General features: G+C 57.2%; 2 protein-coding genes across 6 annotated transcripts in view; one reads left to right on the forward strand and one right to left on the reverse strand.

Moving 5' to 3' along the window:
- The window catches only part of KATNAL2 (katanin catalytic subunit A1 like 2), a 495,511-nt gene that overhangs the window by 249,396 nt on the left and 228,883 nt on the right, over nt 1-17,232 (forward strand). The gene's annotated exons all lie outside the window — the stretch shown is intronic.
- Nucleotides 4,570-6,285, reverse strand: LOC129051577 (elongin-A3-like). The gene is made up of 2 exons (XM_063717020.1): nt 4,751-6,285; nt 4,570-4,675 (listed from the first exon to the last, which is right to left on the reverse strand). The coding sequence occupies exons 1-2, from the start codon at nt 6,283-6,285 to the stop codon at nt 4,570-4,572; spliced, it is 1,641 nt and encodes a 546-aa protein (XP_063573090.1).

The following is a 17,232-nucleotide window of genomic DNA, read 5'->3' on the forward strand; positions in this document are numbered from 1 at the left end:
TGTCCGTCCGTGCTGAGGGCTGTGAGATGGGCTCCTGGGGGCCGTCGCGTTTTCTGGGAAGCCCCAGGCCTTTTCCTGGTCCTGGAGAGCCTCCCCGAGGCGCTGTCGGGAAGCGCTGTCCTCAGCGTCCTGTGGGTCAGGCCCGGTGTTTCGGTCCACAAGCACCAGCTTCTTCCACCGGGCCGCTAAGTCTCTGGCAAAGTCGCCCACGTGCTGGTGCTTCCGCAGGCGCTTCACCGTCTTTCTGATTCCAGTCTCCGCCAGGATGTCTGCCGTCATGGGCAGGGCGGAGAGTTTCTGCAAATATTTCTCCAGCTTTTTGGGGTTCGTCTTCGTGGCCAGACGCACCTGCAGCTTCTGCACTGCGCGCAGCGTAGTGGAGCCTGCCGCCATCTCAGCAGAGCTGTGCAGGCGTCGCTGTCCTCGCGTTCGCGGCTCTGTCCTCGGGGCGGCGGGACACGAAGTCTGGGGTGGCCGGTCCTCGCTGCCCGGTCGCCAGGCAGCGACCTCGGGATGTGGAGTCACAGCCTGGCGCGAGCTCGGTCCTCGGAGCAGTGGGCCACTGGTTCCGGGGCGCTGGTCCTCGCGGACCGCAGGCCTCGGGGCGTGGAGTCCCCACAACCTGGAGCGAGCTGGGTCCTCGGAGCAGCGGGCCACTTGGTCTGGAACGCCGGTCCTTGCAGACAGCTGAGCAGGCCCGCTTCTGTCCCTCGGGATGTGGAGCCGCAGCCTGGAGTGACCTCTGCGCTGCGCCGTCCGAGGCGGAATGCAGCTGGGCTGCCAGAGCCCGGCCTTATATAGCCAGCCCCGGGCCCACCCAGGACTCAAGCCCTGACCCCCTTGGGCCTTGGGCAGCCCCGCCCCAATACGAATTCATTCCGTCAGCCCAACGCAGCCAATCGGGACGGTCCACGCCAGGTGGACTGCTGTGCCCGGCAGGTTCATTAGGTTAATTGCAGCCTGGACACACCCCACTGAGTTCTACCGTTGGCCCTCCTTGTTCCCAGCCCCCGCATCTGTGGATTCCCAAAGACACAGACAGAATCCCCTTGGGAGTAAAAGCGAAAATAACAACACCGCAAGACAAAATCGTAGGAAGGAGAACCAACAGAGGAGGACAACTCTTTACCTGGGATTGCCGTCGTGTGAGGGGACTTGGAAACATTCGTAGAAAAGTGGGATTAAGGGAGAAAAATGAAAAAGGTGTATTTTACTTCTCGACCCCGTCTCCATCAACTTCGAGACCCTTCTGGAAGCAGTGTCTCCTCCCCGCCGTCCAGCCCATCCCTAAAGCCCCCCAGGGTCCTGGGAATGTAACTGTTTCCATGCAATCTTTCTTCCGTTGTTAACTGAAGAAAACTGGGTGCCCTTTACAGGTTTTCTAAGACAAGGAAACGAAAAGAAGTCAGCAGGCGCCAAATCAGGACGGTAAGGTGGACGCCTCGTGATTTCCCATGGCAAGTCTTGCCCAGCTGCCCTCGTTGGAAGAAAGGCATGAGCAGGAACGTTGTCGTGGTGGAGAAGAACTCTCTGGTGGGGACCTTCTCCGCTCCAGCTTTGGCTAACTCTCTGAAAAGGCTCTGCCAGTGAGCAGATGTGATCAGGGTTTGGCCCTCCAGAAAGCCAACGAGGAGAATCCCTCTGGCATCCCCCCCCAAACGGTGGCCATGACCTCCGCTCTTGACTGCTCCTCTGTGGCTTCGGCTGGAGCACTGCCACCTCTTGCTAGCCACGGCTTCGTGCTTGGTCTTCAGGATCCTGCCGGGTAGAGCCAGGTTTCATCTCCTGCTGCCAATCTTGGAAGAAATGCTTCAGGATCTTGCTCCCACCGGTTGTTTAAAATCTCCTCGGAAAGGCTTGCTCTGGCCTGCAGCTGATATCGGCGCCACGGTTTGGGCAGCCGAGTTCCACTCTCACCTTTCAGTCCGAATGGGGAAAACACAACCATTTGAAGTATGAGGATTCGGGTGTTAAGCCTTTTCTGAGAATTACCCTCCGTGTTGTGTAGAGAAATAGGTAAATTTGCTGTGTTTCCAGACTTCCGGCTACCTCACGAAGAGGATCCTAGTGCAATACTGGCCATGCTTCCGGAGCTCCCAGAATGAGGATTGTTTTGTAAATAGGTGGGAAGAGAATTGAGCTGTCCTGGGTCAGTGTAGCAATGTTACAGCAGGATCCTTAGGTTGATGCTGAATTCTATTCTGGGGCAGGTTTATGTGTTGTGTGGGGGTTGTTTCCTTTCTGTCTTTTGGAGCGGGTGTGTCGCAGTGGGAGCAGGGATCTGCTGAGGTCTGTCTCGTTCTCCAGTAATGAATGAGTTTAATGGGTGCAGCCGCTGTTTTCAGTAGCACGCCAGTGGGGGCATCGATGAGCTATGAGGAGCTAGAGCTTGCTCGGATTGCTTCCTTGTGTTTGTGTTTTGAGTTGTGTTTGCTTGTTTCGTGCTTGTTCTCCATTTCGGCAGGGGAAACGATTTTCCAGGAAGGAAGGTTGTTGCCAGTGGAAAACAATTTGGTTCCGAGGGACTGGGGTTTCTGGCTGGGAGTGGGGAGGGGCTGCAGGGTGATCGGTGGCCACTCCACCTCCTCCAGAGAGAGCGTGTGGCTTCTCTGCCTTGGGGAGGATATTCTGCTCTCTTGTGAGTTTTGCAGGCCACCTGAGATTCTCTCTTGAATTGCTGTCAAGAAATAGGGACGGGCGTTGTCTCTGGCCCTTGCTGGGGAAGGTTTTCTGAGGTTTTGTTTTTCAATTTTGAGACGGAGTTTGGCTTCTGTTGTCCAGCCTGGAGCGCAGTGGTGGGATCTGGGCTCACCGCAAACCCCGCCTCCCGGGTTCAAGCGATTCTCCTGTCTCAGCCCCCTGAGTAGCTGGGATTACAGGCGCTCGCCAGCAAGCCCAACCGAGTTTCGTCTTTTTAGAAGAGACGGGATTTCCTCAGGTTGGTCAGGCTGGTCTGCAACTCCTGACCTCAGGTGGTCCGCCGGCCTCGACCTCCCAAAGCCACGGGAATACAGGCGCGAGTCACCGTGCCCGGACATGTCTGAGTTTTACGCGGTCGCTGACTGGATTATGTCCCCTTCCCCGGAACGGATGCTTTTCTGTCTTCCTTAAGGGTAGCATCTCTGTGGCACCCCGTTTCTGGCTCCTTCCGTGTTCTTCAGGCTTGAAGGCCTCCTTTGACGTGCACCGGCATCCACTCAGGTGCCTGCTTCCAGGAGCTTCCCAGCCCCCATGCTGCTGACAGCCCAGGGTACAGGACTTTGATCTCTTCTGCTGCCCTTGCTCGGTTTTGCCTTGCGGCTTATGTCTTTGTATTTCTCTCTCTACCCCTCACTGTCGGTAACGCCTAAGAACGAGGTTTACTTAATGGGGGGGGGGGGGGTGGTGTGTGTGCGCGTGCGTGTTTGTGTGTGTGCGCGCGCGTGTGTGTGTGCGTTTGTGTGTGTGTCTTTGTTTGTGTGTATGTGTGTGTGTCGTATCTGGCACACGGACCTGTGACTACCAGCCTGCGTGAAGCCAACAAATGCCCTGAGTTAGAAGGCAAACGTTCACCAAAGCTTGCAGGAGCTGGTAGGAGGTGAAGTCAAGGTAGTTAACCCGGTCATCTCATGGGAATTAGAAACTCTGGTTGGCAGGTTTAGACTTCCTGATCGAGAACCTAAATAAGCTGATTAAGGTGTCGCCATTCTTTCACAGGGGTTCTGGGTGAAAAGATTGGGAATGACTCTAGTAAAAGTGTTTTGACTTAAGGAACGTACCAGTTGTTAGCATTTATGTATGAAAGCCAAGAGTTCCTTTCTTCAAACAAACAGCAGTTTTCTTTGAGGTGTGCTCTGGTTGTGTCATCCAGGCTGGAGTGCAGTGGAATGAGGAAGGGTCACCGCAACCTCCGCTTGCCCAGCTCAGGCGATCCTGCCACCTCAGCCCTTTAAGGAGCTGGGACCACAGGGGCCGTGCCACCACGCCGGGCTAATTTTGGTATCTTTTGTGGAGACGGGGCTTCTCCGTTTGGCCCAGCCTGGTCCCCACCTCCTGGGCTCAAGCGATCTGCTTTCCTCGGCCTCCCGGAGGAGGATGGCTCACGATTAGAGGATCATGCCCGGCCTTTTATCTAAAAGAAAACAACAACAGTAACAAGACATTTTGCGTAGTCGGAGTTATCAGTGTCAACTGATGGATTGAGAGTTTGTGTCTAAGAAGTCCCTGTGTGCTCCATGATTTCAGAAGAGAGAACAAACGGCAAAAGGGACTCTCACATCTCGTACCTGATTTATGATGGCAACTAGGGCGTTGTTTAAAAAACGGTCGGTGAACCACCAAAGCAGAGTTGATCCGAACGCGTTCATAATATCTTCTGAATTCTGAGGTGTCCTCCAAGCAGGGAGGCAGTGGCCGGGTGTGGGAGGCAAAAATCACAGGGCCAGCGCTTGACACCTGCAGAATTCAGAGGCTCAACTTTGCACCCAGCCAAGGGTCCTGGTGTCCATTGGAAGTTTCGTTCCCCAACCCGCGTTGACTTTGCATTGGTCCTCCTCCCCCCAGATTTTATGTGTCAGGCAAGTCCTGAGTTTATCGTCGGGAGAATCTTCTCTTGTAGTCTCGAACTGCCTTGGCCATCAGCGGGGCCACTTTCTTGGCAGCCTGTTTCCGGGTCTTGGCCGCGGGCGCCGCGTGCTCACTGCTGCTGCTCAGGCAGGGGTTGGCCCGCTTCTCAGGGAGCCCGTGAAGGACGTTGCTGCTGCTGCTGCTGCTGCTGCTGCTGCTGCCGCCGCCGCCGCCGCCGCCGCCGCCGTCCCCGAGGCCGGAGGCAGCCTGGCTGCTTCCTGCGGGCTGGGGGGCTGGCTTGATCTCCCCGTTTCCGGGGTCAGCGGCTCCTGCAGACTTCTCTTCCCTCCTGGAAGCATCATAAGGCGTCTTGGCCACAGAGTTGAAACAGATCATCTTTGTCTGTCGGCCGCTGGGTTTGTTTTCAAGTGCAGATCGGATTTTCGTGGTCACTACTCGCAGCCGCTGCTCTCGGGCGTCGCGAAGCCGCAGGTACAGCTCCCGCCAAGACTCGTGCTCCTGCGGCTTTTCTCCCTTGAAGTCCTGGAGACAATGAATCCTCCATAATTCATCTGTCTCTCGAGCGAGTGCGTGGTTGTCTTTCTCTGTGCGATACAGCTGATCAGGCGTCCACCCTTCCGGAACGGGTTCAAGAACCGAGTAGGCGACCCCTCCCACGTCGCCGAGGGCGTCCGGATTGTTTCTAAGCACCGGGAGGCACTGCTGGCGCAGCGTCAGCACCTGGAGCTGGCAGGCAGGCCTGGAGCCCGAGTACACCTGCAGCCTAGCATTCACTCTGCGTCCAGGGAAAGCGGCTTCCTCCTGGAACGTTGGCGCGGAGAGTGCTTCTGGCTCTGCCTGGGAGGTCATGGCCTCAAAAGCGGACAGCAGATCGTAGTTGGCCTGCATCCAGGCCGCTGAGGGGTCCCAGAGCTCTGCGAAGAGAAGGCTGGGCACCGTTTTCGGCCCGGCGGAATCAGCGCCGGCCGCCTGCAGCCTCTCTGACTGGCTTTCCTGGACAGGAGGCGATTTGTGAGCCGAAGCCCAGCGGGACGATTTGCGCCCCTTGCTGTGGCTCGCCACCGCTTCCCCCTGAGGTTGGCCCTGGCAGCCCGGACCCGGCAGAGGCCCGCCCTGAGCGGCGTGAGCGTGGCCTCTTCCGGGTTGCTTCCCGGGCACAGCGGGCTCAGGGCCCTCGGGCGTCGGGAGGGGAGCGGTGCGCGTTGGAGGGTCCCGACGGGGGCCGGAATCAGCTGGGGCCATTCTGGGGCGCTTTCTCTCGGCTCTGGGCTCGCGACTGGGAGACCTCGGGTGAGGTCTCTGTTGTCCCGGAGGTGTTCTGCGTGCTGTCCGTCCGTGCTGAGGGCTGTGAGATGGGCTCCTGGGGGCCGTCGCGTTTTCTGGGAAGCCCCAGGCCTTTTCCTGGTCCTGGAGAGCCTCCCCGAGGCGCTGTCGGGAAGCGCTGTCCTCAGCGTCCTGTGGGTCAGGCCCGGTGTTTCGGTCCACAAGCACCAGCTTCTTCCACCGGGCCGCTAAGTCTCTGGCAAAGTCGCCCACGTGCTGGTGCTTCCGCAGGCGCTTCACCGTCTTTCTGATTCCAGTCTCCGCCAGGATGTCTGCCGTCATGGGCAGGGCGGAGAGTTTCTGCAAATATTTCTCCAGCTTTTTGGGGTTCGTCTTCGTGGCCAGACGCACCTGCAGCTTCTGCACTGCGCGCAGCGTAGTGGAGCCTGCCGCCATCTCAGCAGAGCTGTGCAGGCGTCGCTGTCCTCGCGTTCGCGGCTCTGTCCTCGGGGCGGCGGGACACGAAGTCTGGGGTGGCCGGTCCTCGCTGCCCGGTCGCCAGGCAGCGACCTCGGGATGTGGAGTCACAGCCTGGAGCGAGCTCGGTCCTCGGAGCAGTGGGCCACTGGTTCCGGGGCGCTGGTCCTCGCGGACCGCAGGCCTCGGGGCGTGGAGTCCCCACAACCTGGAGCGAGCTGGGTCCTCGGAGCAGCGGGCCACTTGGTCTGGAACGCCGGTCCTTGCAGACAGCTGAGCAGGCCCGCTTCTGTCCCTCGGGATGTGGAGCCGCAGCCTGGAGTGACCTCTGCGCTGCGCCGTCCGAGGCGGAATGCAGCTGGGCTGCCAGAGCCCGGCCTTATATAGCCAGCCCCGGGCCCACCCAGGACTCAAGCCCTGACCCCCTTGGGCCTTGGGCAGCCCCGCCCCAATACGAATTCATTCCGTCAGCCCAACGCAGCCAATCGGGACGGTCCACGCCAGGTGGACTGCTGTGCCCGGCAGGTTCATTAGGTTAATTGCAGCCTGGACACACCCCACTGAGTTCTACCGTTGGCCCTCCTTGTTCCCAGCCCCCGCATCTGTGGATTCCCAAAGACACAGACAGAATCCCCTTGGGAGTAAAAGCGAAAATAACAACACCGCAAGACAAAATCGTAGGAAGGAGAACCAACAGAGGAGGACAACTCTTTACCTGGGATTGCCGTCGTGTGAGGGGACTTGGAAACATTCGTAGAAAAGTGGGATTAAGGGAGAAAAATGAAAAAGGTGTATTTTACTTCTCGACCCCGTCTCCATCAACTTCGAGACCCTTCTGGAAGCAGTGTCTCCTCCCCGCCGTCCAGCCCATCCCTAAAGCCCCCCAGGGTCCTGGGAATGTAACTGTTTCCATGCAATCTTTCTTCCGTTGTTAACTGAAGAAAACTGGGTGCCCTTTACAGGTTTTCTAAGACAAGGAAACGAAAAGAAGTCAGCAGGCGCCAAATCAGGACGGTAAGGTGGACGCCTCGTGATTTCCCATGGCAAGTCTTGCCCAGCTGCCCTCGTTGGAAGAAAGGCATGAGCAGGAACGTTGTCGTGGTGGAGAAGAACTCTCTGGTGGGGACCTTCTCCGCTCCAGCTTTGGCTAACTCTCTGAAAAGGCTCTGCCAGTGAGCAGATGTGATCAGGGTTTGGCCCTCCAGAAAGCCAACGAGGAGAATCCCTCTGGCATCCCCCCCCAAACGGTGGCCATGACCTCCGCTCTTGACTGCTCCTCTGTGGCTTCGGCTGGAGCACTGCCACCTCTTGCTAGCCACGGCTTCGTGCTTGGTCTTCAGGATCCTGCCGGGTAGAGCCAGGTTTCATCTCCTGCTGCCAATCTTGGAAGAAATGCTTCAGGATCTTGCTCCCACCGGTTGTTTAAAATCTCCTCGGAAAGGCTTGCTCTGGCCTGCAGCTGATATCGGCGCCACGGTTTGGGCAGCCGAGTTCCACTCTCACCTTTCAGTCCGAATGGGGAAAACACAACCATTTGAAGTATGAGGATTCGGGTGTTAAGCCTTTTCTGAGAATTACCCTCCGTGTTGTGTAGAGAAATAGGTAAATTTGCTGTGTTTCCAGACTTCCGGCTACCTCACGAAGAGGATCCTAGTGCAATACTGGCCATGCTTCCGGAGCTCCCAGAATGAGGATTGTTTTGTAAATAGGTGGGAAGAGAATTGAGCTGTCCTGGGTCAGTGTAGCAATGTTACAGCAGGATCCTTAGGTTGATGCTGAATTCTATTCTGGGGCAGGTTTATGTGTTGTGTGGGGGTTGTTTCCTTTCTGTCTTTTGGAGCGGGTGTGTCGCAGTGGGAGCAGGGATCTGCTGAGGTCTGTCTCGTTCTCCAGTAATGAATGAGTTTAATGGGTGCAGCCGCTGTTTTCAGTAGCACGCCAGTGGGGGCATCGATGAGCTATGAGGAGCTAGAGCTTGCTCGGATTGCTTCCTTGTGTTTGTGTTTTGAGTTGTGTTTGCTTGTTTCGTGCTTGTTCTCCATTTCGGCAGGGGAAACGATTTTCCAGGAAGGAAGGTTGTTGCCAGTGGAAAACAATTTGGTTCCGAGGGACTGGGGTTTCTGGCTGGGAGTGGGGAGGGGCTGCAGGGTGATCGGTGGCCACTCCACCTCCTCCAGAGAGAGCGTGTGGCTTCTCTGCCTTGGGGAGGATATTCTGCTCTCTTGTGAGTTTTGCAGGCCACCTGAGATTCTCTCTTGAATTGCTGTCAAGAAATAGGGACGGGCGTTGTCTCTGGCCCTTGCTGGGGAAGGTTTTCTGAGGTTTTGTTTTTCAATTTTGAGACGGAGTTTGGCTTCTGTTGTCCAGCCTGGAGCGCAGTGGTGGGATCTGGGCTCACCGCAAACCCCGCCTCCCGGGTTCAAGCGATTCTCCTGTCTCAGCCCCCTGAGTAGCTGGGATTACAGGCGCTCGCCAGCAAGCCCAACCGAGTTTCGTCTTTTTAGAAGAGACGGGATTTCCTCAGGTTGGTCAGGCTGGTCTGCAACTCCTGACCTCAGGTGGTCCGCCGGCCTCGACCTCCCAAAGCCACGGGAATACAGGCGCGAGTCACCGTGCCCGGACATGTCTGAGTTTTACGCGGTCGCTGACTGGATTATGTCCCCTTCCCCGGAACGGATGCTTTTCTGTCTTCCTTAAGGGTAGCATCTCTGTGGCACCCCGTTTCTGGCTCCTTCCGTGTTCTTCAGGCTTGAAGGCCTCCTTTGACGTGCACCGGCATCCACTCAGGTGCCTGCTTCCAGGAGCTTCCCAGCCCCCATGCTGCTGACAGCCCAGGGTACAGGACTTTGATCTCTTCTGCTGCCCTTGCTCGGTTTTGCCTTGCGGCTTATGTCTTTGTATTTCTCTCTCTACCCCTCACTGTCGGTAACGCCTAAGAACGAGGTTTACTTAATGGGGGGGGGGGGGGGGTGTGTGTGCGCGTGCGTGTTTGTGTGTGTGCGCGCGCGTGTGTGTGTGCGTTTGTGTGTGTGTCTTTGTTTGTGTGTATGTGTGTGTGTCGTATCTGGCACACGGACCTGTGACTACCAGCCCGCGTGAAGCCAACAAATGCCCTGAGTTAGAAGGCAAACGTTCACCAAAGCTTGCAGGAGCTGGTAGGAGGTGAAGTCAAGGTAGTTAACCCGGTCATCTCATGGGAATTAGAAACTCTGGTTGGCAGGTTTAGACTTCCTGATCGAGAACCTAAATAAGCTGATTAAGGTGTCGCCATTCTTTCACAGGGGTTCTGGGTGAAAAGATTGGGAATGACTCTAGTAAAAGTGTTTTGACTTAAGGAACGTACCAGTTGTTAGCATTTATGTATGAAAGCCAAGAGTTCCTTTCTTCAAACAAACAGCAGTTTTCTTTGAGGTGTGCTCTGGTTGTGTCATCCAGGCTGGAGTGCAGTGGAATGAGGAAGGGTCACCGCAACCTCCGCTTGCCCAGCTCAGGCGATCCTGCCACCTCAGCCCTTTAAGGAGCTGGGACCACAGGGGCCGTGCCACCACGCCGGGCTAATTTTGGTATCTTTTGTGGAGACGGGGCTTCTCCGTTTGGCCCAGCCTGGTCCCCACCTCCTGGGCTCAAGCGATCTGCTTTCCTCGGCCTCCCGGAGGAGGATGGCTCACGATTAGAGGATCATGCCCGGCCTTTTATCTAAAAGAAAACAACAACAGTAACAAGACATTTTGCGTAGTCGGAGTTATCAGTGTCAACTGATGGATTGAGAGTTTGTGTCTAAGAAGTCCCTGTGTGCTCCATGATTTCAGAAGAGAGAACAAACGGCAAAAGGGACTCTCACATCTCGTACCTGATTTATGATGGCAACTAGGGCGTTGTTTAAAAAACGGTCGGTGAACCACCAAAGCAGAGTTGATCCGAACGCGTTCATAATATCTTCTGAATTCTGAGGTGTCCTCCAAGCAGGGAGGCAGTGGCCGGGTGTGGGAGGCAAAAATCACAGGGCCAGCGCTTGACACCTGCAGAATTCAGAGGCTCAACTTTGCACCCAGCCAAGGGTCCTGGTGTCCATTGGAAGTTTCGTTCCCCAACCCGCGTTGACTTTGCATTGGTCCTCCTCCCCCCAGATTTTATGTGTCAGGCAAGTCCTGAGTTTATCGTCGGGAGAATCTTCTCTTGTAGTCTCGAACTGCCTTGGCCATCAGCGGGGCCACTTTCTTGGCAGCCTGTTTCCGGGTCTTGGCCGCGGGCGCCGCGTGCTCACTGCTGCTGCTCAGGCAGGGGTTGGCCCGCTTCTCAGGGAGCCCGTGAAGGACGTTGCTGCTGCTGCTGCTGCTGCTGCTGCTGCTGCCGCCGCCGCCGCCGCCGCCGCCGCCGTCCCCGAGGCCGGAGGCAGCCTGGCTGCTTCCTGCGGGCTGGGGGGCTGGCTTGATCTCCCCGTTTCCGGGGTCAGCGGCTCCTGCAGACTTCTCTTCCCTCCTGGAAGCATCATAAGGCGTCTTGGCCACAGAGTTGAAACAGATCATCTTTGTCTGTCGGCCGCTGGGTTTGTTTTCAAGTGCAGATCGGATTTTCGTGGTCACTACTCGCAGCCGCTGCTCTCGGGCGTCGCGAAGCCGCAGGTACAGCTCCCGCCAAGACTCGTGCTCCTGCGGCTTTTCTCCCTTGAAGTCCTGGAGACAATGAATCCTCCATAATTCATCTGTCTCTCGAGCGAGTGCGTGGTTGTCTTTCTCTGTGCGATACAGCTGATCAGGCGTCCACCCTTCCGGAACGGGTTCAAGAACCGAGTAGGCAACCCCTCCCACGTCGCCGAGGGCGTCCGGATTGTTTCTAAGCACCGGGAGGCACTGCTGGCGCAGCGTCAGCACCTGGAGCTGGCAGGCAGGCCTGGAGCCCGAGTACACCTGCAGCCTAGCATTCACTCTGCGTCCAGGGAAAGCGGCTTCCTCCTGGAACGTTGGCGCGGAGAGTGCTTCTGGCTCTGCCTGGGAGGTCATGGCCTCAAAAGCGGACAGCAGATCGTAGTTGGCCTGCATCCAGGCCGCTGAGGGGTCCCAGAGCTCTGCGAAGAGAAGGCTGGGCACCGTTTTCGGCCCGGCGGAATCAGCGCCGGCCGCCTGCAGCCTCTCTGACTGGCTTTCCTGGACAGGAGGCGATTTGTGAGCCGAAGCCCAGCGGGACGATTTGCGCCCCTTGCTGTGGCTCGCCACCGCTTCCCCCTGAGGTTGGCCCTGGCAGCCCGGACCCGGCAGAGGCCCGCCCTGAGCGGCGTGAGCGTGGCCTCTTCCGGGTTGCTTCCCGGGCACAGCGGGCTCAGGGCCCTCGGGCGTCGGGAGGGGAGCGGTGCGCGTTGGAGGGTCCCGACGGGGGCCGGAATCAGCTGGGGCCATTCTGGGGCGCTTTCTCTCGGCTCTGGGCTCGCGACTGGGAGACCTCGGGTGAGGTCTCTGTTGTCCCGGAGGTGTTCTGCGTGCTGTCCGTCCGTGCTGAGGGCTGTGAGATGGGCTCCTGGGGGCCGTCGCGTTTTCTGGGAAGCCCCAGGCCTTTTCCTGGTCCTGGAGAGCCTCCCCGAGGCGCTGTCGGGAAGCGCTGTCCTCAGCGTCCTGTGGGTCAGGCCCGGTGTTTCGGTCCACAAGCACCAGCTTCTTCCACCGGGCCGCTAAGTCTCTGGCAAAGTCGCCCACGTGCTGGTGCTTCCGCAGGCGCTTCACCGTCTTTCTGATTCCAGTCTCCGCCAGGATGTCTGCCGTCATGGGCAGGGCGGAGAGTTTCTGCAAATATTTCTCCAGCTTTTTGGGGTTCGTCTTCGTGGCCAGACGCACCTGCAGCTTCTGCACTGCGCGCAGCGTAGTGGAGCCTGCCGCCATCTCAGCAGAGCTGTGCAGGCGTCGCTGTCCTCGCGTTCGCGGCTCTGTCCTCGGGGCGGCGGGACACGAAGTCTGGGGTGGCCGGTCCTCGCTGCCCGGTCGCCAGGCAGCGACCTCGGGATGTGGAGTCACAGCCTGGAGCGAGCTCGGTCCTCGGAGCAGTGGGCCACTGGTTCCGGGGCGCTGGTCCTCGCGGACCGCAGGCCTCGGGGCGTGGAGTCCCCACAACCTGGAGCGAGCTGGGTCCTCGGAGCAGCGGGCCACTTGGTCTGGAACGCCGGTCCTTGCAGACAGCTGAGCAGGCCCGCTTCTGTCCCTCGGGATGTGGAGCCGCAGCCTGGAGTGACCTCTGCGCTGCGCCGTCCGAGGCGGAATGCAGCTGGGCTGCCAGAGCCCGGCCTTATATAGCCAGCCCCGGGCCCACCCAGGACTCAAGCCCTGACCCCCTTGGGCCTTGGGCAGCCCCGCCCCAATACGAATTCATTCCGTCAGCCCAACGCAGCCAATCGGGACGGTCCACGCCAGGTGGACTGCTGTGCCCGGCAGGTTCATTAGGTTAATTGCAGCCTGGACACACCCCACTGAGTTCTACCGTTGGCCCTCCTTGTTCCCAGCCCCCGCATCTGTGGATTCCCAAAGACACAGACAGAATCCCCTTGGGAGTAAAAGCGAAAATAACAACACCGCAAGACAAAATCGTAGGAAGGAGAACCAACAGAGGAGGACAACTCTTTACCTGGGATTGCCGTCGTGTGAGGGGACTTGGAAACATTCGTAGAAAAGTGGGATTAAGGGAGAAAAATGAAAAAGGTGTATTTTACTTCTCGACCCCGTCTCCATCAACTTCGAGACCCTTCTGGAAGCAGTGTCTCCTCCCCGCCGTCCAGCCCATCCCTAAAGCCCCCCAGGGTCCTGGGAATGTAACTGTTTCCATGCAATCTTTCTTCCGTTGTTAACTGAAGAAAACTGGGTGCCCTTTACAGGTTTTCTAAGACAAGGAAACGAAAAGAAGTCAGCAGGCGCCAAATCAGGACGGTAAGGTGGACGCCTCGTGATTTCCCATGGCAAGTCTTGCCCAGCTGCCCTCGTTGGAAGAAAGGCATGAGCAGGAACGTTGTCGTGGTGGAGAAGAACTCTCTGGTGGGGACCTTCTCCGCTCCAGCTTTGGCTAACTCTCTGAAAAGGCTCTGCCAGTGAGCAGATGTGATCAGGGTTTGGCCCTCCAGAAAGCCAACGAGGAGAATCCCTCTGGCATCCCCCCCCAAACGGTGGCCATGACCTCCGCTCTTGACTGCTCCTCTGTGGCTTCGGCTGGAGCACTGCCACCTCTTGCTAGCCACGGCTTCGTGCTTGGTCTTCAGGATCCTGCCGGGTAGAGCCAGGTTTCATCTCCTGCTGCCAATCTTGGAAGAAATGCTTCAGGATCTTGCTCCCACCGGTTGTTTAAAATCTCCTCGGAAAGGCTTGCTCTGGCCTGCAGCTGATATCGGCGCCACGGTTTGGGCAGCCGAGTTCCACTCTCACCTTTCAGTCCGAATGGGGAAAACACAACCATTTGAAGTATGAGGATTCGGGTGTTAAGCCTTTTCTGAGAATTACCCTCCGTGTTGTGTAGAGAAATAGGTAAATTTGCTGTGTTTCCAGACTTCCGGCTACCTCACGAAGAGGATCCTAGTGCAATACTGGCCATGCTTCCGGAGCTCCCAGAATGAGGATTGTTTTGTAAATAGGTGGGAAGAGAATTGAGCTGTCCTGGGTCAGTGTAGCAATGTTACAGCAGGATCCTTAGGTTGATGCTGAATTCTATTCTGGGGCAGGTTTATGTGTTGTGTGGGGGTTGTTTCCTTTCTGTCTTTTGGAGCGGGTGTGTCGCAGTGGGAGCAGGGATCTGCTGAGGTCTGTCTCGTTCTCCAGTAATGAATGAGTTTAATGGGTGCAGCCGCTGTTTTCAGTAGCACGCCAGTGGGGGCATCGATGAGCTATGAGGAGCTAGAGCTTGCTCGGATTGCTTCCTTGTGTTTGTGTTTTGAGTTGTGTTTGCTTGTTTCGTGCTTGTTCTCCATTTCGGCAGGGGAAACGATTTTCCAGGAAGGAAGGTTGTTGCCAGTGGAAAACAATTTGGTTCCGAGGGACTGGGGTTTCTGGCTGGGAGTGGGGAGGGGCTGCAGGGTGATCGGTGGCCACTCCACCTCCTCCAGAGAGAGCGTGTGGCTTCTCTGCCTTGGGGAGGATATTCTGCTCTCTTGTGAGTTTTGCAGGCCACCTGAGATTCTCTCTTGAATTGCTGTCAAGAAATAGGGACGGGCGTTGTCTCTGGCCCTTGCTGGGGAAGGTTTTCTGAGGTTTTGTTTTTCAATTTTGAGACGGAGTTTGGCTTCTGTTGTCCAGCCTGGAGCGCAGTGGTGGGATCTGGGCTCACCGCAAACCCCGCCTCCCGGGTTCAAGCGATTCTCCTGTCTCAGCCCCCTGAGTAGCTGGGATTACAGGCGCTCGCCAGCAAGCCCAACCGAGTTTCGTCTTTTTAGAAGAGACGGGATTTCCTCAGGTTGGTCAGGCTGGTCTGCAACTCCTGACCTCAGGTGGTCCGCCGGCCTCGACCTCCCAAAGCCACGGGAATACAGGCGCGAGTCACCGTGCCCGGACATGTCTGAGTTTTACGCGGTCGCTGACTGGATTATGTCCCCTTCCCCGGAACGGATGCTTTTCTGTCTTCCTTAAGGGTAGCATCTCTGTGGCACCCCGTTTCTGGCTCCTTCCGTGTTCTTCAGGCTTGAAGGCCTCCTTTGACGTGCACCGGCATCCACTCAGGTGCCTGCTTCCAGGAGCTTCCCAGCCCCCATGCTGCTGACAGCCCAGGGTACAGGACTTTGATCTCTTCTGCTGCCCTTGCTCGGTTTTGCCTTGCGGCTTATGTCTTTGTATTTCTCTCTCTACCCCTCACTGTCGGTAACGCCTAAGAACGAGGTTTACTTAATGGGGGGGGGGGGGTGGTGTGTGTGCGCGTGCGTGTTTGTGTGTGTGCGCGCGCGTGTGTGTGTGCGTTTGTGTGTGTGTCTTTGTTTGTGTGTATGTGTGTGTGTCGTATCTGGCACACGGACCTGTGACTACCAGCCCGCGTGAAGCCAACAAATGCCCTGAGTTAGAAGGCAAACGTTCACCAAAGCTTGCAGGAGCTGGTAGGAGGTGAAGTCAAGGTAGTTAACCCGGTCATCTCATGGGAATTAGAAACTCTGGTTGGCAGGTTTAGACTTCCTGATCGAGAACCTAAATAAGCTGATTAAGGTGTCGCCATTCTTTCACAGGGGTTCTGGGTGAAAAGATTGGGAATGACTCTAGTAAAAGTGTTTTGACTTAAGGAACGTACCAGTTGTTAGCATTTATGTATGAAAGCCAAGAGTTCCTTTCTTCAAACAAACAGCAGTTTTCTTTGAGGTGTGCTCTGGTTGTGTCATCCAGGCTGGAGTGCAGTGGAATGAGGAAGGGTCACCGCAACCTCCGCTTGCCCAGCTCAGGCGATCCTGCCACCTCAGCCCTTTAAGGAGCTGGGACCACAGGGGCCGTGCCACCACGCCGGGCTAATTTTGGTATCTTTTGTGGAGACGGGGCTTCTCCGTTTGGCCCAGCCTGGTCCCCACCTCCTGGGCTCAAGCGATCTGCTTTCCTCGGCCTCCCGGAGGAGGATGGCTCACGATTAGAGGATCATGCCCGGCCTTTTATCTAAAAGAAAACAACAACAGTAACAAGACATTTTGCGTAGTCGGAGTTATCAGTGTCAACTGATGGATTGAGAGTTTGTGTCTAAGAAGTCCCTGTGTGCTCCATGATTTCAGAAGAGAGAACAAACGGCAAAAGGGACTCTCACATCTCGTACCTGATTTATGATGGCAACTAGGGCGTTGTTTAAAAAACGGTCGGTGAACCACCAAAGCAGAGTTGATCCGAACGCGTTCATAATATCTTCTGAATTCTGAGGTGTCCTCCAAGCAGGGAGGCAGTGGCCGGGTGTGGGAGGCAAAAATCACAGGGCCAGCGCTTGACACCTGCAGAATTCAGAGGCTCAACTTTGCACCCAGCCAAGGGTCCTGGTGTCCATTGGAAGTTTCGTTCCCCAACCCGCGTTGACTTTGCATTGGTCCTCCTCCCCCCAGATTTTATGTGTCAGGCAAGTCCTGAGTTTATCGTCGGGAGAATCTTCTCTTGTAGTCTCGAACTGCCTTGGCCATCAGCGGGGCCACTTTCTTGGCAGCCTGTTTCCGGGTCTTGGCCGCGGGCGCCGCGTGCTCACTGCTGCTGCTCAGGCAGGGGTTGGCCCGCTTCTCAGGGAGCCCGTGAAGGACGTTGCTGCTGCTGCTGCTGCTGCTGCTGCTGCTGCCGCCGCCGCCGCCGCCGCCGCCGCCGCCGTCCCCGAGGCCGGAGGCAGCCTGGCTGCTTCCTGCGGGCTGGGGGGCTGGCTTGATCTCCCCGTTTCCGGGGTCAGCGGCTCCTGCAGACTTCTCTTCCCTCCTGGAAGCATCATAAGGCGTCTTGGCCACAGAGTTGAAACAGATCATCTTTGTCTGTCGGCCGCTGGGTTTGTTTTCAAGTGCAGATCGGATTTTCGTGGTCACTACTCGCAGCCGCTGCTCTCGGGCGTCGCGAAGCCGCAGGTACAGCTCCCGCCAAGACTCGTGCTCCTGCGGCTTTTCTCCCTTGAAGTCCTGGAGACAATGAATCCTCCATAATTCATCTGTCTCTCGAGCGAGTGCGTGGTTGTCTTTCTCTGTGCGATACAGCTGATCAGGCGTCCACCCTTCCGGAACGGGTTCAAGAACCGAGTAGGCGACCCCTCCCACGTCGCCGAGGGCGTCCGGATTGTTTCTAAGCACCGGGAGGCACTGCTGGCGCAGCGTCAGCACCTGGAGCTGGCAGGCAGGCCTGGAGCCCGAGTACACCTGCAGCCTAGCATTCACTCTGCGTCCAGGGAAAGCGGCTTCCTCCTGGAACGTTGGCGCGGAGAGTGCTTCTGGCTCTGCCTGGGAGGTCATGGCCTCAAAAGCGGACAGCAGATCGTAGTTGG

Source organism: Pongo abelii, chromosome 17 (assembly GCF_028885655.2).
Source record: "Pongo abelii isolate AG06213 chromosome 17, NHGRI_mPonAbe1-v2.0_pri, whole genome shotgun sequence".
In the NCBI taxonomy this organism is placed as follows: Eukaryota; Metazoa; Chordata; class Mammalia; order Primates; family Hominidae; genus Pongo; species Pongo abelii.

Excerpts from the sequence above, each read along its gene's own strand:
- LOC129051577 (XM_063717020.1), bottom strand. The coding sequence starts at position 6,285 with ATGGCGGCAGGCTCCACTACGCTGCGCGCAGTGCAGAAGCTGCAGGTG. Across the intron at positions 4,676-4,750 it reads GGCGGCAGCAGCAGCAGCAG|GCACGCGGCGCCCGCGGCCA; the intron begins CAGCAGCAGCAG and ends CAGCAGCAGTGA.